The sequence below is a fragment of the Globicephala melas genome, chromosome 3 (assembly GCF_963455315.2).
Source record: "Globicephala melas chromosome 3, mGloMel1.2, whole genome shotgun sequence".
In the NCBI taxonomy this organism is placed as follows: domain Eukaryota; kingdom Metazoa; phylum Chordata; class Mammalia; order Artiodactyla; family Delphinidae; genus Globicephala; species Globicephala melas.
In genome coordinates this window covers 155,647,281-155,669,075 of record NC_083316.1, presented here as the reverse complement: position 1 = coordinate 155,669,075, position 21,795 = coordinate 155,647,281, and the positions used below count along the sequence as shown (strand labels likewise).

Sequence of the window (21,795 nt, the reverse complement as noted above, 5' to 3'; positions counted from 1 at the left end):
GGACAGCCCCGCGTAGCAGCGGCTCAGCTGGATGAGCCCCTTGCGCAGCCCTTTCTGCAGGTCTCGCATTCCCTCGCCGCTCACCGGGTACTCAGCGCTCAACCTGAATGGGTGGGGGTCAAGTGACTGAGGTCATGCTCAATGGATGGGAGTCACAGGGGCCTGGGGTCACCCTCAGTGTACCCCAGGCCTGCCCTTCCAGCCAGCCCTCCCAGTCCACAGGGCATGTGGAGACTTACATAATGAAGGCCGTGACACCTATGGCCCAGATGTCGGTCTGTGCAAGGGCACCCTGGCCCTCTAGGAGCTCCGGAGCTGGGGACAGCATGGGTGGGGGTCACAGGTGAGGGGCTGGGTGTTTGCAGTGGGGCAGGCAGGGAGACAGGGCTGGGGGAAGGGCTTGCTCCTGGCACCCCCCTCCCCCAGATCAGGCTTGGTGTCTGCGCCCTGCGCACCCATGGTCTCCATGTAATCCTTGAACCTCTCCGAGGGCAGGACCCTCTCCTGGGCGGAGATCTGGGCGTTTCCAAAGTCGATAACCTTGAGCAGGTTGTACTCTGTGACAATCATGTTCTCGGACCTGAGGTCTAGATGCAGGATACCCTGGGCGTGCAGGTACTGGGCAGCACTTAGCATCTGCCACAGATAGTCCTTCACCTCTGATTCCGAGTAGGAGGACCTGGGGGCAGAGGGCCAGTTAGGGGGCATGTGGGGAGGGGCACCCAGGCTTTGTCCACAGCCGAGGGGCCACGGGGAAGCACCAGACTTCCCTGCTGGGCTTAGGAGGGAAGGCCCAGCTCTGCTGAGCCACGCTGGTCAGCTGGCCGGTGCAGGCGGGCCCCGGAGGTGGGCCAGAGGTGGACCACAGTGCTGGCGGCCAGGTCCTGAGCCCCGAATCCAGGCCAGGCCCCGCCCTCTCACCTCTCGGCCAGACAAGGGAGCAGCTCAGGCCCAGAGCACAGCTCCAAGATGAGGACCAGATGTCGGGGGCTGAGGTAGGCAGCCTGCAGCTGTGCCAGGTGGGGGTGGCGCAAGCCCTTGAGGGCCTCGTATTCCCGCAGCACGGCAGTCCTGTCCTCGGGGTGGCAGGGCACGATCTTGGCAGCCAGCATGCGTCCACTGGCCTTCTCCCGGCACTGCCGCACCACGCTGAAGCGGCCCCTAAGGAGGAAGCACGGGCCAGGCTGGTGAGGGGCCAGCCCGCCGGGTGGCCCAGGCCGGACCCCAATCTCAGAGAAGCAAGCCCAGGGGGAAGGTCCAGGAGGGGGTGGCAGATGCACTGAGGCAAATGCAGGTGGAAGTGATCAGAGGGGAGAGAAGATGGGGCTGGGGTGGGAGCATGAAGAGCTAGTGGGGCCGTGACGCTGCCACGCGCTCTCCCTGGAGGGCCCGTACCTTCGGATCTGTGTCTGGAAGGCGAAGGTCTGCTTGCTGGGGAGCGGCTGGGCTGGCCCTGAGGCACCGCTCTCCTCTTCAGAGGCTGTGGGAAGGGGAAGCCGATGACTGGTGGAAGGCACCCCTGCAGCCCCATCTCCCCCAGCCTTTTCTCCCATCACCCCTTCCCTCTTTGAACCCCCGAACACTCTGACCTCTCATTCCTCAGGCCATTTGTGGGTGGGGGGCCTAGCAGGCAGAACCAACGATCCCAAGTGAGCGTGTGACTCACTGAAGTGGCAGGGCGCATTCCGTAGAGTCCTGCAGAGTGGCTCACCCAGGTGGCTGGGCCCTCCCAGGAGGACCTGCTCCGAGGGGCTGCTGTAGGGGCCCATGCCCGCCTTGCTGACACAGGCCGTCCGGAAGGTGTACACCCCGCCCCGAGAAAGCTTGCCAGTGAGGTAGCAGCAGTCAAAGATGTCTGAGGCCAGCGTGCTCCAGCTGCCGCCTGGGCCACACAGGAGTGGGTGAGAGGCAGCCCAAGGCCTCCCCACTCCATGTCAGGGTGGAGAGGCCCACGCAGGCCACCCAGGGGTGCAGAGCAGCCAGGTGCTTCCCCACGGTGCCCCCACAGCGACCCCGGGGCCCCCCAGGATGTGAGGATTCAGGAGTGGCCCCATACCTTCCAGGCTGCACTGCACAATATAGGTCACAGGGCCATATGACTCCACAGGCTTCCAGACCAGCAGCACCCCGTCCGCATACACCTCCCCGATGTCCGGGCGTGGGGAGGAAGAGGGGCGCTCTGCAGGGCCCACAGACAGCAATCTGAGGTGGGCTCCCAGGGGTTCTCTAATGAAGCTCTGAGCCCCAGCCAGCCCTGCCTCATCCTCCTGCACACTGCTGCCAGGCCCCTGAGCCCACCCTCACTTGGTCCAGTTCATTCAGAGGTCCCTTCCAATGCTGACTAGTAGGAGGGGCTCAGCGCCTCTCCTCCGAGGGGCCTCAGGAAGTGTCTGCCCTACCCAACCCCGCCAGGCTCCCCTTCCACAGGTGCCTGTCCAGGAACCCCATGGAATGGCCCTTGCTCACAGCCCGCCACCAATCCCAGCCTCTAGTCAGAGGGGCCTCTATTTTGCTGGGCTGTGGTGCAGGGCTTGTGGGGGTTAGCCCCCTCTGGGGACCAGGTCAGAGGTCTGAGAGCTAGGCCTGCAGCCTCTGTCTTGGCTCCCCCAGAAACACACCCCAGCGCTGTGTTTTGAGAACCTGGTTTGACTATAATAGAGATACAAAATGGAAAGCCGCCTCTTCCTGCATTTGCTGGAGACACAGGGAGGGAGGTACCGTGGGAAATGCAAGGAGAGGAGCACCCAAAGAGGTGTCAGGGAGAGGGCCCGGCCAGCTGTGTCACCCTGCATCCCCTCCCGGCTGCCTCCTGCGTCCCCTCCCGGGAGTCCCGGTCTGCAGAGCCGGCTACTGCCTTCTGTGACCCCTCCAGGCCCTGGTAGTGCCAGGATGTGGATGCCTGGGTGGGGAGCGTCACATTCCTTGGGCCCTGCTCGGCCCACGCACCTGCCTTCCGGAGAATGGCTGTGGTGGCCGCCGTCCCCAGAGCATTGCGCACGCTGCACGTGTACACGCCCAGGTCCTCGGCAGTCACCACCAGGATGGTCAGCAGCTGGAAGTTCTTGAGCGTGGAGGAGATGAGGAGGCGGCTGCTGCTCTCGAGAAGAGCCCCGTCTGCAGCAGGATAGAGTGGACCTCGAGAGAAGCTCCCCACAGGTGCCCTGCCTCATGGTCACACCCGGGGCCCACACCCTCTCTGAGCCTCAGTTTCCCTCTGTACAATGAGAGTAATGCCCTAAAGGAGCACCCCCTGCCTCCCCACCCCTCAGCCTCAGGAGAGCTCTTTACCTTTACTCCAGGTGGCCTGTACAACTGGCTGGGCCGACACCTGGCAGGCCAGAGTCACAGATTGGCCCAGGACCACCATCTCATCCGAGAGCTCCCTTAGGAACGATGGTGCTGGGGAAGGGAGGGGAGGTGAGCTTTCAGAGGTGACCCTAAGCCTGAGAGCAAGGCCTGGACTCCGCCGTGGGGATATACAGATGAGCCCCACCCCCAAGCGGCTCATCTCCAACACTAGCGCCTACTCCAGGAAGGCTTCCAGGACTGCAGGGCCGTGATTGCTGGGGCGCCAGAGTCCCTCTGTGTACTCAAGATCCCATGCGTGTGAGCTTCCCCCCGCCATGCAGTCTTGGAAGGATTCCCTTTCCCCACAGTAAGGTCCCTTGGGCTGCAGTGGGGGACCAGCCCCTGGGCAGTGTACCCACCTCGGTCCCTGCTCTTCAGGCCTGATAGGCGGAAGGAAGCTAGGCCTGCCTTCTTCCTGGGGGGGCCCTCCTTCTCCAGACCTGCAGTACGGAAGTGGCCATGAGAGGTCACACGTTAGGGGCCTGGCTCCTCTGGGAGCATGGGAGGAAGGCTCTGGGGCCCCTTGTGGCCAACTGTGGGATTCCCATGTGGCAGAAAAGCCCAGATCCCAGGGGGTCTTATTGAAAACGAGCTACATCTGCTGCAGAGGGCACCACCCTCCCTACCCCATCAGCATCAGCCCATCCTAGGCAGGGCCACCACGGGCAGGTAAGGGCAGCAGCTCAAGGGGCCACAGGTGCCTGGGGAGGCGTGGCTGAGGGCCCAGGGGTCAAGGATCAGGGAGGGCTGGTCTGGTTCCTACTTCCGCAGGGGTGTAACTGCAGTTGAATTACAGCTGGGCCTCACATGCACATGGGGAGGGATCGAAGCTGCAAAGGTGACCTCGAAAACAAGCCACTGTGTCCCGGGAGGTATGGGCAGCACCGGGACAGGGGAGGGCTTCCTGCATCACTCAGGTGAGCTCCTGAGCTGTCCTATTGGACAAGGAGACCCAAGGTGCAGAGCGGGGAACATGGATGTGCCCAGTCCTGGGGCAGGGTGGGGGTAGTAACCTTCAGGCCTGCCCCTCAGGAGGCGGGAGATGTGGGCCACCGAGGCCCTCACTCTCTGGCGTAGCCCCAGCTCTGTGGACTCCTCCAGCAGTGATTGCCTCCCGGGGAAGTGGAAGAGCCTGCTGGAAGGGGGTGACCACTTGCGCTTCCTGCCACCAGCAGCCTCCCCGAGCAGGGCCTCCATGTCCTCTGGCTCCTCTGTGATCTCCAGGCTTGCTGGCGGGCCCAGAATGCCCGGCCATGCGGCCTCTGGGAGCTCAGCCAGCTCCTCCCCAGCCTCAGACTCAGGGGAGGGTGGCAGCTCTGGCTCCACAGGCTTGGGGACCTTCTTGAAGATCATGAACTCAAATGGGAGGTATTTGATGTCGTACAGGTCAGACAAATTGAGGTAGGCAGGATCCACCTCCGAGATGTCCAGAGACACAGTGTCAGCCGCTTCCAGGTCCCTGGACAGGTCCTGGATCTGTACGAGCGACACCTGAGAGCCCCCACTTAAGTCTTCCCGTGAGCTCACCTCCTGGGAGGCCCTCGGGAGGGCCCTGCCACCCTCAGGTAGAGGCACTGTGCTGGCCTGGGGTGGTGGGCTCTCGGCCCCTGCCTCCTCCTCTTCCGAGGACTGACAGGCAGCCCAGGACATTCTGGCCCACAGGGGCCCCTGACCCAGCATGCCACCGGCATCCCCACCAAAGGCAAAGGTGCCGTAGCCCACCACCCCTGCGTAGCCCCCTTGGAATCCCAGGGAGAACTTCCGTGTGGTCGCCAGCTTCCGAGGCCGCTGTGGACTGGGCGAAGACTGGGACAGGCCCTCTGTCTCCTGGGACAGGCTTTCAATGTCCAGGGAGGGGCCGGGCTCCATGCCCATATGGGAGGCTGGCTCTGGGGGTTTGGGTGGATCAGGCCTCCCGGCAAGAGGGGTGTCCTTCAGCCCTCTCTCAGAGTCTGACTGGGGGCTTGCTTGGGCTGGGGAGGGGGAGGCCTGTGGCTTTCCTGAGAAGAAAGGGCTCGGGGATGTCAAGAGCGGCTCTGTGCAGTGCCCTGGAGGAAAGGAGCCAGGAGGTTGTGGTGCCAAAGCAGCAGGGCTGCCACAGTCCTGGGGGGCAGGACTCCTCTGGGGTTGAACTAAAGGGGCAGCCTGCCCTCCACAGCTGTCCTGCAATGACCCCTCTTGCTGAGCGGAGCACCCATCACCACCGGTGGACGGAAGTAGCCTCAGCCCCTGCAGGGGCCCCTCTGGATGCTCCTTCTCCCTGGCACGTGCATCCCCTCCCGGCATGCTCTCTCCGTGGGCCCCCTGAAGGCTCGAGGGGCCCAGAGCGGAACACTGCCCCTTGCTGCAGGCCTTGGCAGAGGGGCTGGCTGTGTTCCGCCCGTCAAGGTCCAGGGAGCGGCTGAAGCCAGAGGCCTCCTGGGTGCTTGCACTGGGCATCCGCAGGGAGGTCTCAAAGGAGGGTGCTTCGGCCATCAGGGTGGCCTGCTCCTCCCTGGCAGCCTCCTCCTCCAGCGCACGGTGCTCCAACAGTGGCTCTCGAAGGCCGGGCAGGACGCCCGAGAAGTAGCCACCCTTGAGAAGGTGCCGCCGCCGGGCGGGGTGCCGTCTGCTGCCTGCGGACAGGCCCCCTAGCTCTGGGCCCTCCCCCACCTGCTGGTAGAACAGGCTTCGGATGACACTCTGCCGGGGCACACAGCCCAGGGCAGCTGGTGGATGTGCACCCTGGGGCGACGCTGTGGCGGGTGGGCAGGCCTCGGCCTCCTCAGGCAGGCTGGCGGAAGGCCGCAGGAAGCCCCGGGGGTGCAGCAGTGGGGAGTGGGTCACCGGGGAGGGGGGCAGCGACTTGGCCCGGGCGAACGGTGCCAGCTCGTTGTCGGAGGAGGAAGAGCTGCTGGAGGAGGCACTGACATCACCACGCAGGTGCCGGGCCACCCCGAGGGATGGGCTGTCGGGCGGGCCCTGGAGCAGCTCCGGGATGGAACGCATCACCAGGATGGACTTGTAGCTCATCAGGGAGCGCTGGGGTTGTGGAGGACAGGGGGTCGTCAGCTGGCTGCCCGCTGCCTTCCCAGCTCTCGGTGGGCCCAGAGGGGTGCTCAGGAAATGGTGGGCATTAAAAGACGTGGGCCCAGGGCTCTGCCAGTGTGTCCCCATCTTGGCAGGGGTGTTGCATGTTGCCCCACCTCACCCCGGTGTCTCAGGTAGCAAAGACCTGAAATGAAGGATGCCCAGCCCCACTTCCCTGCTCTCCCAGACCCAGAAGGGGCACACACAGCCAGCCAGCTCTCTGGGCCTCATTCCCCTCTCTGGCCTCCCACCCCCTCCACACCCCACCCCCTCACCCCCTCCACAGGGCAGCACAGCTCACCTGCCAGCGGCTGCGGGCCAGGAGGAACTTCAGCTGCTTGGTGTTGATGAAGTGGGCCTCCTCCGCAGGCACAGACTTCTGGGGGAGCCCAGGCGAGAGAGGCATGTTGCGGGGAGACCCTGGTGCACCCTGTGGCCCAGGCAGGCCCCCATTCCTCTTGGCCTCAGTTTCCCTCCCCGTGAGCCAGGCCAGCCCGCGTTTAGCCTACTCACCAGGAACCAAGGGTGGGCAAGGCACTTGGCGGCGCTGGGCCGGGCCCTGTGGAGAGAGGAAGGGCGGGATCGGTCCAAGTGGTCACTGGGGCAAGCATGAGGACCTCAGGCAGAGGGAAGGGCGTGTGTACTCACTCCACGGCCTTCTGCAGAGCAGCCTTGATGAAGTCCTGGGCATCCTCACTGAGGTGGGAGGCCATGGGGCTACTCCAGGACACCCGCCCTTCCAGGACATTCAGAAGGGTTGCTCGGTCACTCTCGCCAGCAAATGGGGACGAGCAGGTCAGACTGAAAGCAGAGACATGACTAGCCTTCAGTCGTGACCTCAATTTCTGGGTCCATGGGAGGCAGGGTGCCAGGACAGGGAGTGCTGGGTCTCATGGGGATGGTGGTGGCCGGGGGCTCCCAGCCCTGACTAGAGATGCCTCTGAACACCACTGTCATCCAGCCCTGAGAATTCCAGCATATGTCTCAGCTTTGCCCAGAGATCCAGGCTCAGCTTGGAGCTGGGATCCAGGCTAAGCCTGGAGTGGGTATCTGGTCCCAGGCTGGGGTGAGGATCCAGGCTTGGTCTGGGATAGGGATCAAGGGTCAGGCTGGGGTAGGGATCCAGGCTCAGCCTGGGGCAGAGATCAAGGGTCAGTCTGGAGGGGGCACCTGGCCTTAGCCGGGGGTGGAGGGATCAGGGCTCCACCTGTAGAGGAAATCCAGGCTCAGTCTACACCACCAGCGTCCTCAGGGCAGCAATAACTGTTATAAGGGGGCTCTGGACAAATTACCTATACCCTTTAGGGAAATAGCTCAGTGCTCTGCCCTGTGACCCAGCAGAGCTCCTCTGTGACAGGGTGTGTGTGAAAAGCACTTGGCAGAAACCCCTTATCGGAGTTGGCTGACTGCATGTTCCCAAGATAGTTGCCCCTTAGGTCTCGGGTCTCTGATCTGAGGAGCAGCCAGCAGTTCAACAGCTTCCCGTGGGCCTGCTGAGGAGGGGTCTGGGCCGGCTTTGGAGGAGACAGCCGACAGGAGCCGGGGTCTGCTCACCTGAGGTAGGAGATGACCCCCATGGCCCTGCAGGAAAAAAACCACCGCCGTGAGTCACCCCAGACCTGGCCTGGTGAGGGGGAGGAGGAGGCAGAGAGCGGGTGCCCCCCACTCACCAGATGTCGGAGGCCTCGCTCACAGGGGTCTGCTCGATGATCTCGGGGGCCACGAACTCAGGGGAGCCGTATCTGCTGTACTGCGGCTCTGCCGGGGTGATTTTTTGGGCAAAGCCAAAATCGCAGATTTTAATGTCTTCCCGAGCAGGGTGCACCATCAGGATGTTGGGGGGCTGTCGGGCAGAGACGGGAGTGGGTGAGGCCGTACCCTAAGGAAGCGACTCCCAGGGCTGCTGGGCCTGGGGAGGACACTCAAGGGTCTTTGAGGGGCTGCCCCACAAGGATGGTGAGGCCAGCATGGGGTAGTGGGCAGCCCCGGGGACAGGTTTCAGTGCCATTTGGGGACAGCTTCTGCTGCATCGGACCTGCACCCCACCTGAAGGGGCCGTCATAGCATACTGAGCTCCCTGTCCCCAGAGGCGAGGAAATCCTGACAGGAAATTTGGATGTGTTGGGCCTGCACCCTCTCAGCCTATAGGCTCCAGGCTCCCACCTGCCCCTCACGGGGCTCTGGGGGCGCCAGGGAGCCACATACCTTTATGTCCAGGTGGAGGATGCCCTGGCCGTGCAGGTAGTGCAGCCCCTCCACCAGCTGCTGGATGTAGACCTTGACCTGCAGCAAAGGCTGGTGCTCAGGTGAGCCAGCCTCGAGAACCCCCTCTACTTACCTCCCTGCCTGCTCCCACCCACACTGCCTCCAATTCCCTCCAGACCTGAGCCTGGGACGGTGGTCCCGCAGGGCAGGTCACATGCAAAGCCTCACGGACCCCTGGAGCTGGGGGATTCCTCTGAGCCCCAAGGCGGGGCAGGTTTGGGTGTGTGAAGCAGCCTGTGCAAAGCAAGAGGCGACTGGGAGAGCAGGCGAGGCCCGGCCAGCTAGTTCAGTGCAGTCTGGGGTGGGGAAGAAGCGAGCCCCGGGCACGGGAGGGCTCTGAAAGCCCGACAGGAGCTGCAACACCCTGTGAGGCCCTGGAATACCCTAGAAGGTCTCTGAGGTGGGCAGTACTATGCTGGGGAGCTAGTCTGAGGGACAGGTGGTCTGGGCAGGGGAAGCAGGAGGCCTGGCCAGGCATGCAGGCTGCCCTGAAGCTGGGTGGGCAGCCCAGGCAGCACAGTCACCTCGGCCTCTGTCACCACGCTCTTCTTGAACAGGCGGTCCAGCAGTTCCTCCGACGAGCACCTGGGACTGTCAAGGAAAGCTCTAGGGTCTGGAACGCTCATGGCCTCACACCACCTGGGGGGAGTCTTATCTCGGGGTGGGGGGCGGGGGGAGCTATTCTAGGGAGGCTAGTGCTTGCAGATGAGGAGGATGTGAGGGACAAGATGCCCCAAGTAGAGGGGCTGAGGCCAGTGGGCAGCAGCAGAGTGGGAGTGGAGGTATCCTCTCCCCTCTGCACAGAGCCCACGTGTGCCCCCTCCCCCCGCAGGGGACGCTGACTGGGGAGGTGGGGGTGTGGTGAGCACACACGGCATTCAGAGACCCTCAGCTGGGCCGCGAGTGTGGCAGGTGGATCCGGTGGGGTGTGTGCCCCTCCTCGGAGCATGGGTAGGCATCCGAAGCAGCGTCAGCGCTTGGGGCCTGCAGGAGCCAGGTAAGAAGTCCAAACTTCCTGCTGGAAAGGCAACGTGGACAGCGGGAGGAGCCCACAGGCGCACGTCTCGGACCTTCTGGACGCAGCCCTGCCCAAATTCCTGGCCCAAAGGCCTAGGAGCTATGAGGTCTGTGCAATGTGTTCGGGGTCGGGGAGGGGGTTAGTCACAAAGCATCGAGACGCCAGCGTTACCGGCTGCCCCCATGAGGCAGGCAGGGCTGGGATCACCAAAACCACAGGCCCCACGCAGCCCTCCGGACCCCTGTGTGTCTGGGGCACATCCCCCTCCCCCCACCACCTTGCACCCTTGGGGTGAGACAGGATACAGCTCCAGGATGAGGATCAGGGTCTTTCGGGTCTCAAACTGGTCCAGCAGTGCAGTGACCAGCGGGTGGCTCAGCCCTGCTAGGATGTCCCGCTCCCGATAAGCCTGGACACGTGTCCTGCTCCGCAGGGGAATGAACTTGGCGGCGCAGGACATCTGGTTGCCCTTGTGCTGCACCCTCTTCACGAAGCCGAACACACCCCTGGGAGGAGGGTACAGCGCGTTGGGGGTGGGGTTCCTGGGGGACGGGGTTTGGAAGGGGGCAAAGCTCCTGAGAAGGGAGGTTCCGGGAGAGCAGGGGCTGGGGCAGTGGGTACTGGAGGGGGCGGAATTCCCGGCAGGTGTGGGGCAGCAGGTACTCTGCGGGCAGGGGCTCCGGAAAGAGGTAGGGTTCGCAGGAGGCAGGGGCTCCAGAAGGTGAGGGCTGGAGGAGGCTGGTACTCGGTGGAGGCGGGGTTCCGGGGGGCAGGGTGGGCTTCTGCTAGTGCTGAAGTGGGGATTGTAGGGGTGCAGTGGGGGGGAGGGCTGGGAGCTCCTGGATGGAAACTCTGGGGTAGGAACTCCGGGAGGCTGCGGATGAGGGTCTTAGGGGGTGGGGGTCCAGCGGGTGAGGCTCTTGGGGCTGGGATGGGGGGCGGGCAATACCTTCCAATTTCCTCCTTGACCTCGTAGAAGGAGTGTAGTTTCCTCCTAGAGCTTTGCTCACTGTCGCCTGTAGCCAGGGAGGGGGAAGCTGTAGGTGTGAGCAAAGATGACCACCCCGTCTCTCTGTCCCCCGAATTTATAGTGCCCGAGCCTGTGGGAGCTCACAGGACCCCCATACCCACAGCCCCACACGCCTGCGTGGAGCCAAGACAGGCCTGGGAAGGGGTCCCCCACTCACCCCCATGGACCAGCAGCTCTGCCTTGCATAGCACCTGGCCGCCAGCGTTGTGGGCCAGGCATGTGTAGACACCAGCGTCATGCTGGGCCACATCCCTTAGTACCAGGGAGTACGTGGTCCCTTCCTGCTGCTGGCTGAGCCGGGGGCCATCCACCAGCTGGGCACCGTCCTGGAGACACAGGAGGGCAGGGAGGCCATCAGCCCACCATGGGTGACCCCAGCACCACGGCCCAGCATGACCTTCAGTGAGTGCTGTGTCCAGTCCAGTGGGGTTTCACACACTCCCCCTCCCACCGGCAGGCCCCCAACCCTGGCCTGTCCCTACCTTATACCAGGTCACCGTGGGCTGCGGGTTGCCCTCAATGACAGCCTGGAATTGCGCCACGCTGCCCCTCTGGGCATGCACATCCTCAATGGTGACCTGCATGGATGGGGGCCCTGGGGGTAGGGGAGGGAGCCGTTGGGAAGGAGCCTGGCTCTGTCCCACCACAGCCTGTCCTGTGTTGAAATCTTTGATCCCCGGCCTACTTTCACAGAGACCCAGACCCAGGTGGGCTGGCGGTAACCCCAGGTGTGTCCTGGTACCCTAGGTGGGCAGAGAGGCCCCGAGATATACCCCAGGGTGAAAGAGCCCACCTGCCTCCCAAGTGAAGGTGACCCCATCCTGACTCCCCCCAGGCCCCTGATGGTCCGGAAGTGCTTCCTTCAGTCTAACCCCTGTCTCTCCTGCTTCAACCTCGGCTCTCTGAGGGCAGGCTGCACAGAATATGCTAACTCTGAGTGGGGAAAAGGTCACTGCTGCCTGCATCTCCCCTCCCAGTGATGCCTTCTGAGGGGACACAGGGAGAGGGGGAGCAGGGGCCCTGGCCACAGTAAGGCTGGGCCATGCCAGGTGGCTTTGCAGGCCCCTCCATGCAAATGTCCCCCCTTGCCCAGGGCATGGTGGGCACACGTGTAAAGTGCCGGGCCCCCACCTACTTGTGGCATACATGTCGCTGGCCTGGTACACATACGTCCTGTGCTTGGTCTCTGTGAACACGTGGCTGTGGATGTCCCAGAGCTCCGTTGCACCTGCCCTGGGGCAGGCAGCGCCCTCCATCCTGGGGCCATGGAGTGGAGTTAGCTGTCTGCCCCACCCTTCCACTTTTGGGGTATGGGAGGCAGAGCTTCAAGATAAGATGGGGGCTGCAGCAGACTCTTTGGGAGGGGATGTACAGAAAGGGGCCCCAGCCCTGGGTGAGAAGGGAGCTCCCCCAACTTCCCTTGCTCCAGGGGTGGCCTCTCCTCCCTGCCCTAACCTTGGGCTTAGGGTGGGGCTGGAATGGAGAGTGCAGGGGTGCTGGGATTCCACTCCTTCCTCTCCTGTCCCCGTGCCCGACCCTGCCCCCAGGATGTCCCCTCATGCCCCAGCCAGCTGGGGAAGTTACCGGATGGGCACCACACGTTCCTGGACCTCAGCGTGTGCCCGAGAGTTCTGCTCCAGGCCCTCGTGGGGGAGACGTTGCGGCACCTTCTGGGGCTCGCCTGGTGGGAGGCAAGGGGCCCAGTGAGATGGAGCCTGGGATAGGGCTGGAGACAATCCCTCATGACTTGCCTCTGCATCGACTTCCAGGGCCCAGAGGAGGGGAGGACAGCCAGAGTAGGGGCTCCAAGAGCACAGGATCCGTGACCGCAAACCTAGAGCTCCAGCCATGCAAGTGCACTTCAGCCCCCTGGGCTGGGGGGAGGGGCCCCACAGCACATTCCAGGGGTCTGGTCTGCCTGGGGCACTGCTCACTTACTGTTCCTTCCTATTCCCCTTGTCCTCCTGGTCTCCCTCCTTCTCCTCTCCCCCCTCCCCTCCCCTCTCCCCTCCCCTTCTCTCCCCCTTTCCCTCCTCTCCCCCCTCCCCTCCTCTCCCCCTCCCCTCCTCTCCCCCTCCCCTCCTCTCCCCCCTCCCCTCCTCTCCCCCCTCCCCTCCTCTCCCCCTCCTCTCCTCTCCCCCCTCCTCTCCTCTCCCCCCTCCCCTTCTCTACCTCTTTCCCTAATCTCTCCCCTCCTCCTCCTCTCACTCTCTGTTCCCTCTTCCTCCTCACCTTCCCAGGAGCACAGGGTACCCAAGCTGTCCCCTGAGGGCTGACCACAGGAGGCCTTTGGCTCCTGGGACAGACATGCTCAGGGTGGGAAGGACCTCCCAGAACCCATCCACCCCTCTAGTTTCACAGGCTGAGTGAGGGGTGGGCCTTGTCCAGGGTCCCCAACATATGGAACCATCAGAATGTCGGGGGTCCCCAGGCTCTGCTAGTTCACCCCCATGGGATGGGCACCCAAATTAACCAAGGCTGGTGTCAGAATGGAGGGGAGGTTAGGGGTGGAGGGTGGTCCTGGAAGCAGGTGGTACTTTGCCTTCAGCCTGCTGCCAGGCCTCACCGGATGCATCCCCAGCCTCCACTCCTGGGGGATTCTGGCCGGCCTCCTGGAGTTCAGGTGGCCCCCCAGGTCTGGGGCCGGGGCTGGTATGTTCCCCTGTGGTGGGTCCCGGAGCCTCAGGGCACATCAGTGTCCTCTGGAAGGATGTGCTCTCCTGGTCCACTTGCCCCAGAGCACCTGGGGGTGCGATGGCAGCATCTGTAGGAGAGGCAGGTCCACGCATAGGAGTAAGGGTTGGCCTGAGCCCGGGGAGTGGGACACTGCCCAGATGAGCCAACCCCAGCCAACCCTTCCCACCTTCCTGCTCCAGCCACACATTGGGTGCAGGAAGGGCCGAAGGTGGAGGCCCCTGAGAGAAGAAGAGATCCCGAGACTGTGCCAGGGGAGATGGCACTCCAGGCAGCAAGCTCAGGGCTGGTCCACCCGCAGGGTGTTACACACATGCCCTCACAGAATGTCAGTTCCTATAGGGGCAGCTGGGCCTGGACTCCCACCCATCACTCTGGGTGGCCCCTCAGTCTCAGCTAGTCTCATCCCTTCATCCTGGGGCTGGTCTTGCTCTGTAGCCCACTCTGGATCCTAGGGTACTGGGTCACCCAGGCTCAAGTGGACCCAGCCGCACAGTCTAGGGAAGCTAGGGACAGCCAGATGCCAGATTAGGAGCCATGAACTCCTCAGAGGGTAGGCTGCATTCCTGCCCTCCCAGGGCAGCCCCTGTCCTCCACCCAGCAGCTTTCTCCCTTCCACCTGCAGCCTGGCCTGACCCAGACCATTACAGTCTCACCTGGTGCCAGCCCCGGGGACCTTCAGACCCTCCTGTGTCTCTGCTTCCTGCCCTCAGCCTTCAGTGCAGCTCCCTCCTCCACCTGGCTGCCATCCCGTGTGGCCATTCAGAGATGCCCACCACTCCATTTCTAGAAGGTCCCCCTTTATGGAGCTCTCCCCTGCCCCAGAGCCTCTCTCCTGTTGATCTTCTGTATCCTAGGGCCCACCAGGCTGAAGAGGCAACTGGGCAGGCTGCCATCCGTTTGCCCTCTATGGCGTTGGGGCAACCATCCTGTCCTTCCCCACTCCAAGGAGGTCATCAGGACCCCTGACACATCACACCCCCATGTCTGTCCTGACAAAGGACCCAGCTGCACAGGAGGCCCCCAGCAGGAGCAACCACTCTGCACTGCCCCAGCCACACTGTGCACCTGTCACCAGCCCCTTAGCCCACATGTGAGCAAGCCGGACAGGCCAACTATCACGTCTCCACCCAGGATCCCCAGGACTAGCCAGGACCCACAGGTCGATGCTGAGGGTCCACCTAGGGCTGTCAACGGAAAGGGCCTGGGCTGTCCACTGGTTGGTCTCCAGGGCCAGGCCAGGAGGGCCCCTCCCTCCCGAGTCATCGGAGTCACCAGGTGGAGAAGCAAAAAAGAGCAGAGCAAAGACAGTGCAAGGAACCAGTTTATTAGCATCATCAGGGCCGACTGACGGGGGCTGCTCCCACACAGAGACCCTGGTCCACCCTGTAGAAAAGGCCTAGGAGGGTCTGTAGAGCTGGGCCCCACACAGCCCTCCTGGAGGCCAAGAAAAAACGTTCACGGGTAAGATGTGGCTTGGGGGAAGCCCCCTATCGAGAGGGAGGCTGGAACCCCCAGCCTGGGTGAGAGGCAGGGCTGTGCCAGGCCTGGCCACTGGGCAGACAGGGCCCATGTGGCAGCCACTGCCTCATGAACGGAGCAGGAAAGATGCCCAAGTGCCTTCCCTGTGTCTGGAGCCCCCGAACCCAGAGCTGCAGTCTGCGAGTCACTCCGGCCAGTGCTCTCAGAGCAGCTTCGGTACACTCTGAGATCACAGATGTGTGCAATGTCCTCAGCTGAAGACCGAGTCCTGTGAGGTAGGAAGCACCCAGGGAGGAAGGGGCGGGAGGTGTCCTGAGTTGTTGGAGAGCCAGGGCAGGGTCAGAGCACACGTGTCCGAGGGGTGCCAGCTCTGGGACTCTCTCCTGAATTGAAAACCCAGGGCAGCTGTGAGGTGAGTTGATGCTGGTGCCAGGCAGGGTCCTCAGCCCCAAAGCCATTTGCCTCTTTCTGCTGCCCCATGCAACCACGGCAGCTTAGTCAGGGGTGTCCCAGCCCCAAGAGTTTCTCGTCTCAATCCTAGCCACCCAGCTCCTGATGGTCCTGGCCTCAGCCCTGGGAGGGGCTAGGGTCCACGTCCTCATCCGGGCAAATGTGCAGGGTGACAGTCTCCCCCACTGTCCCAAAGCTGACCGTCTGGGTGGAAACCTCCGTTTTGAAGCTGCTCTGGCCACTGTCCACAGAGCGCTGAACCTGAGTGCAGAAGGACGGCTTCCGGGACATGGTACCTCCAGCCCGGGCCTCCTGAAAGCAGAAGGAGATGCCCCTGGAGCCAAGGTCCTGCGGCCCTGATGGAAACGCCTCCCGGGAGCTGGGCGTACGTGTGAAGAAGCCAGGGGAGGTTCGGGAACCTGGCGGGAGCCCCACGTTGAGCAGGACGGGCTGCCCCACGGTGGGCTCGCTGATCTCTCTCTGAAGCACTGAGATTTCGCAGGGCGGGTCATCGGAAGCACTGGGCATGGGGCCGCTGCAGCCAAAGGTCTCCCCTTCCTGGGGCACGTAATCCTCCAGGTCAGCCAGCGTGAGTGCACGGCCGTTGTGTGTGAGGATCTTGGGGTCCCGGCTCTGAAGACCATCGGCACTCAGGGGCTCTTCTATCTGGTAGGTACCTCTTTCCTCCGTCTCCTCCAGGGGTGCCTCCTCTTCAGCAGCCCAGGGAGGGGAAAGCTCAGGGGTCCCTGGCCCCGTTTCCACATGGAAGACTAGGGGCTCGCCAACACTGGCCATGGCTGGGGGCTCCTGGGTCAACAGCTTGTTGTTGGAGTTGTTTGTATTGGGGTCTCCTCCAGGCATCCTGCCAGGCAGTGTGGAGAGAAGCCCCTCCAAGCTGCCAGGCGTCTCTCTGGCCAGAGACGTGCCCGTCGAGCCAGTCTTCTTCACCCGAACTTCAATGGTCTCCTCGACCTCCACCCATTTGGGCTGGGGCCCAGCGTCCCCAGGCAGGGCTGACACGTGGGCCTCGGGCTCCGTCACGTACAGAGTGGGCACAGTGGGCCTCCAGCCTGGCTCTGCCTCGGGCCTGCAGGATTGGCTGGCTCCTGGCGAGGGCAGCAGCTCAGGGGCCAACAGGCCTGGCTTGGGCAGGCTGGCAGGGTGATAGGAGTGGGAGGGAGACTTGCTGGGGGACTGGCGTCGGCCACGGGGGCTCTTCACCACAGTGGTAATCGTCTCCTCTCTGTGGGGAGAGGGCCGAGAGGAGATAGGCACAGAGACCCACAGCCTCACCCAGTGCCCTTGCCATCAGCACATTCGGGGGCCGGCGAGAGAGATCAGGTTAATGTACAAGCAAGCAAGTGGCGAAACTGCATAAACTAACTCCTACACATGGGCTTAAGCCGGACCTCCAGATCCCCATCCAGAGAACCAAAGAAACAAAGCACAGAGTCTCATCTGGCCAACCTCAGGCTCTAGTATACAGATCTCAAAATGAGGGTTGAGGCATCAGGGGAGGCCCATGCTGTATCACGCAGGTACCTCCAAACCCCAGACTGGTTTGTAATGTCATGTGTCAATCTCCCCTCCTTGTTTACGGCTGTCTTATTTTGGAGACACCAGCCCTCCTTACAGAGCTAATGAAGGGGTGCAAGTCACACAGCCCTCCTTGTTGAGCCCATCAGTGCTTTGTGCTTTGTAACACGGCAGGAGGGTGGTGGGGGTTAGAGGGGCTCTCAGACGGCAGGTGCCTCAGTGATCCTCGGTTAGGGACAGGCTGGGCAGCTGAGGCCGCAGGCGCAGGAGGAATGTCAGAGTCTTGACCCGTGGCCCGTGCTCATGGCCTCCAGGTCTGGGGATGGGAGGCCCGGCAAGGACACCTGGCTCTAGGCATGGCTTGGCCAGTCGTGGGCTGTGTGACCTCAGACAAGTCCGCCTCCCTCTTGGGCTCCATTTCCCAAAACAGGAGGGGGATGGAAGGGGAAGAGAAGATAGAACTCAAGTCCATTTGCACGTGAGTGTGCATGGGGCGCTGGCCAGGGACCTTGCAGCAATTCTGGTGGATGGGTCTGACCCCCTTTTACAGGTGCAGACAAGGCTGAAAAGGGCTCGAAACTTGCCCAGAGCCAAGAGTCAGAAGCCCACCAGTCAGCCCAGGCCTTCCTATGCCAACCAGTACGCCTGACCTTGCCAGGTGCTGAGGGTGCAGTGAGTAATAGGCAGGGAGCAGGAACACGTTTAGTAACACACAGCTCTCCTGGGCCCCAGGACCTGCATGTCCTCGCGGGCTCAGGCAGAGGGACCCGGCATGCATATGGCGACAACTCAGTGCTGTCACCAGCTGCCTGCAATGACTAGGACTTTGTCTGTCTCTTGTTCAGCTTTGCTTTTGTCTAACTCCCAGCTCCATACAGGAGCAGTTACTCCCAGGCATGGGCCCAGAGATGTGTGGCCACACCTTGGGGTACATAGCAAGTACGGATCCTGCCTCCTCCGGCCCTCACCCGGTAAAGGGGAAATGCCATGCCCCCTTAACTCACGGGGAAGCTGAGGCACGGAGATGTGGCCTACTCAGGGCCACAGGCCTGCCTTCCTGCTTCACGCAAGACTCAGTGGCACTAGGCTTGTCCCTGGCTCAGAGACTGCCCAAACCTGGGCAAGGCCCCATCTGCTGGCCTCACACTGCCTGATTTGCTGAGCCAAGACAGTGAGTCCAGCGGAACTGGACAGCTGGCTCACTCCTCCTAAATGCACCCCCATGCTCCGCTCACTGCTGCCCCCACGAGGGCAGGTAGGCACCCTGCTCTGAGGCCACCGGCACAGCACTTGAGGCTGCCTGGCGGCAGGGGTCTCCCTCCCATTTCCTTCTGGTACCCCTTGGCTCCCTAGAGCCCCTCATCGTGTCGCAGGCGCAGTGTGTGGCGTTCCCTTGCTGGGATGCTGCGCCAGGCAGTTGCCTCTCTCCATCCCTCAAGATGAAGGGGTACACGCTTCCTTGCAGCGTGAGGGTTGCTACCTCCCTAAGCCTGGAATAGACTGGACTTCAGGATGCCTCGGGAGTTACCTAGTCCAGCCTCCCATAAGCACGAGGACACCCTAATGCCTCCTCAGCGGGGCTGCCCGGCCCCATCTCTGCTCCTTCATTTTGTCTTCCGTAGAATGTGAATCACAATGCTCCCCTCATAGATGCAATGCAGAGGTGATCTGTGTAAAGCCCTGGCATGGTTGCATGCCTCCAGGGATGGGACTTACTTCTGCCCCAGGCAGACCCATCTATTGTGAGGTGGCAATCTGCTTTGGGGGAGAAGGGAGAAAGTCACGGAAGGGCTAACCCAGGAGCTTATCAAGATGGGATTCTCCAGCGATATCACCACCTGCAGGCACCTATAGGAGGTCTTATGCCTATGGGGAATTAAGAGGTTCCCCATCCTGGAGCCTCCCCGTCCCCTGGCTTTAGGAAATCATAGTCTTTCTTCCTCCTGGATTTTACAAGCTCTTCCACCCATCTGCGTCACACATCTCCTGCTGGAAGTCCTTCCAGATTATCCAGGTCAAAACCAATCCTGCCTTCTGTGGGTTCACCTAGCTCTGGACCTCTTGTATTATTTAATGATCAACAACGTGCGTGGCTCTTCCTCAGCCTTGAAGGCACTGAAGGATGGAGGATGGGACAGTGGGTGTGGCACTGAGGAAATGAGTTCTCGGCTGGCTTCCAATTGTGAGCCACCCTCAGCAAGCCTCCTCTCTTCCCTGAACCTCAGTGTCCCCATCTTCCTAGTGTGAGGGCTGAGTTTGGGGACCTCTGAGGGCCCTAGAGCTGTGCTGTTCACTATGGTTATGCTATTTTAATTAAATTCAAAGTGTTGAAAGTCGAATAAATTTTAAAATCTAGTTCTTCAGTCACACTAGACAAGTAGCCACACGCGGCTGGTAGCTGCTGTAGGGGGCTGTGTAAATACAGATTATTTCCATCATCACAGAAAGTTCCATTGGACAATGCCCTAGGGCATCCTAGGGTACCATTCTGCCTCTAGTACACTGGGGGAAGCAGCTTTCAGTCCCTGCTCCCTGCTAACTGGCATGATTCTGGGTCCAAGCCCTGGGTGAGCCACTGTGACGTACACAGAGTAAGTCTACCCTGCTGAGGCAACGAGGCCATGAAAAGGGTACTTAGACCCTGGAAGAGACAGCTTTGAAGTGTGAAGGTAGCCAAGGGCCCGGGGGGAGGTGAATGCCCTGGGAGTATCTGCGAGGTGCTGGCAGTCTGCGTGGTGAACAAAGGCCATGTGGGCAAAGCAGTCAGACAAGCAAGGGGCCAAGCTCCACAGGCACGGTCCAGGGAGGTTAGTGGGCATGCAGGGAGCACTGCAGTCAGAAGGAAGGTTAGGAACACGCCTGCACTTACATGATGACGGTTTTCTTGGGGACTTTAGTCTCCTGCTCAGTGACTACAAAGAAAACAGTCGGAATAGCGAGGGTTACAGATCAGCCGGTGTTTGGGGGCTGAGCTATCTGAGTGGCATGGCAGGGTAGTAACCTGCTCAGCTTAGGAAACTGGATCCAAACCCTGCCTGACTGTGTGGCCCTGGTAGCGATGTCTCAGCTTAGAGTCCCAGGTCCCTCATCTTTGAAATGGAGGTGATAATGCCTGCCTTGAGTGGCTGGGGAATGAGGAGTTGTGATAACAGTGTGTCCCACGTGAGGGAAGAATCCCTCTTGAGGGGTTCTTGCAGGAGCTTCAAGGAGAGTAAGGGCTCTGTCTAGGCTGCCCACACAGAAATCCTAGCTTTTCCTTCAGCCCATGTGCCCAGGGAGCCCTGTGAACTTGTCAGGCCTGAAGTTCCACTTTTCATAGAAACCGAGGCCTAGAGAGGGAAAAGGAATGGCCTGTGGCTGATAGCCAAACTGGGACCGGGGTGGCTGGTGCCTATTTCACAAAAAAATCTAAAGACCAAAGGGCGTCTCTCCAGGGCAGAACGACTCCGGAGTCCTAGAGGTAGCACATCTGAGTCCTGTGGCTTGAGACCACAGAAGTCCCTCTGGGAGTGACCTGAGGATGCCTGAGCAGGGTCCTGAGCTCTGAGTGAGCAGGGAAACCTAGGTCTTCCCATAGGAGCACCCCACAAATTCAACTGTCTCTTGACTTTCCTAGCTTTCCTCCTCGCTGGAGCCAGCAGGATACGGCCTGTGGTTCCCATTTTGCTGATAGGGGACCCACGTCCCAGGGACAGGGCGGGACCCATTGGGGACCTGGCAGCAACTACTCCCCACCATCTCGAGGCCTCTTCCTCTGTAGCTTTTGGACAGGGTGGGGCTTGGCACAGAGATGCCTCTCCCAGCCTTGCCCAGCTGGATAGCAGGCAGCCCACCAGCTACCAGCACCCATACATCTCAACAGTCCCTCTCGCCATCCTGTGGGGAAAATTGAGGGGGAGCCTCAAAAAAGTCCAGTGGCATGGCCTAGGGCGCACAGCCTCCTAGTCCCTGGTCGATGGGATTTTCTGCTCTGTTGCAGTGCCACGTAGAAAAAGAACTTCCCTTAGATGACTGTGGGTATCTTAACCTCGTCTCCAGTTAGATGAACGTGAAGGAAATGTACCAGCTGTGTCTGTATGGCACTTGGGAGCCACATTTACTGTGCGTGTTTGTGTGTGTCCATGCTAATGTGTGTGTCTGCATGCACACGTGTGTGTGCCCGTATGTGCTTGTGCAAGCTGCCTCCTGGAGAGAGGCGAGTCCACTGGAAGAGAGAATGGGATCCAGACAAAATATCCTGTGTGTTTAGACTTAGTCGGGCCCAGAGAGCACCAACTTGTTGTGGTCTGTAGGCCAAGCAGTGAGAGATCCGGGGCTCCTTGCCTCACCCTCCCTGACAGGGGCCTCATTCTGTTGCTTTTGGGGGGGGTGGCTAGGGCACCTGTGGACTGCTACATTCCTGGCACCTTTGTTCCTGACCTAACCTGCCACCAGGTGGGCTCTGGGCTCCAGTGAGTACTGGCTGTGGAAGGGGTGCAGCTGTGCAAAGTGCGGCTCCTGGCCCTGCGCAGTTTCACAAGCGAAAGGGCAGCGCCCCACCCCACAGGGCCAGCCAGGGCCCGTTCTGGCTGCAGAACCACCGGGTTAATGATGAAGCGGCAGGATAGGGTTAGGAAGCAGGAGGCAGCGGGCTCCAATTCCAGGGTCTGTGAAGACTGGCCTCTCCTCATGAGGCACGAAGGCCATTTCCGGCACAGGTAGGCCGCCCGTCCTCCACACCCTGTGTCCACGGGACCTTGACAGAGACCCATCATGACAATGAAGTAAATAGCTCTGTAGGACGTGCTTGTCACCAGTCGAGAGGGTGTGCTGAGGTGCATGCTGAGCCCTGCTCTGTCCGACGTAAGATGCCACAGGGCAGGATAGAGGTGCCGGCAGATGCCATGGGGCCCTCTGATGGGAA

The 21,795-nt window shown here is 61.6% G+C and overlaps 1 protein-coding gene across 1 annotated transcript in view; it reads right to left on the bottom strand.

Annotated features, from left to right (window-relative positions):
• Nucleotides 1-5,967: 5,967 nt before the first annotated feature.
• OBSCN (obscurin, cytoskeletal calmodulin and titin-interacting RhoGEF) overlaps nt 5,968-21,795 on the bottom strand; it is a 169,468-nt gene continuing 153,640 nt past the window's right edge. Inside the window, 16 exon segments of the mRNA XM_070045296.1 lie at nt 5,968-6,180; nt 6,183-6,369; nt 6,719-6,796; nt 6,931-6,976; nt 7,066-7,218; nt 7,972-7,998; nt 8,088-8,260; nt 8,623-8,700; nt 9,207-9,267; nt 10,006-10,206; nt 10,650-10,716; nt 10,888-11,056; nt 11,213-11,325; nt 11,866-11,987; nt 12,315-12,411; nt 13,297-13,494. Of these exon segments, the coding sequence (XP_069901397.1) occupies nt 6,113-6,180; nt 6,183-6,369; nt 6,719-6,796; nt 6,931-6,976; nt 7,066-7,218; nt 7,972-7,998; nt 8,088-8,260; nt 8,623-8,700; nt 9,207-9,267; nt 10,006-10,206; nt 10,650-10,716; nt 10,888-11,056; nt 11,213-11,325; nt 11,866-11,987; nt 12,315-12,411; nt 13,297-13,494 (1,838 nt within the window). The 3' untranslated portion in view covers nt 5,968-6,112.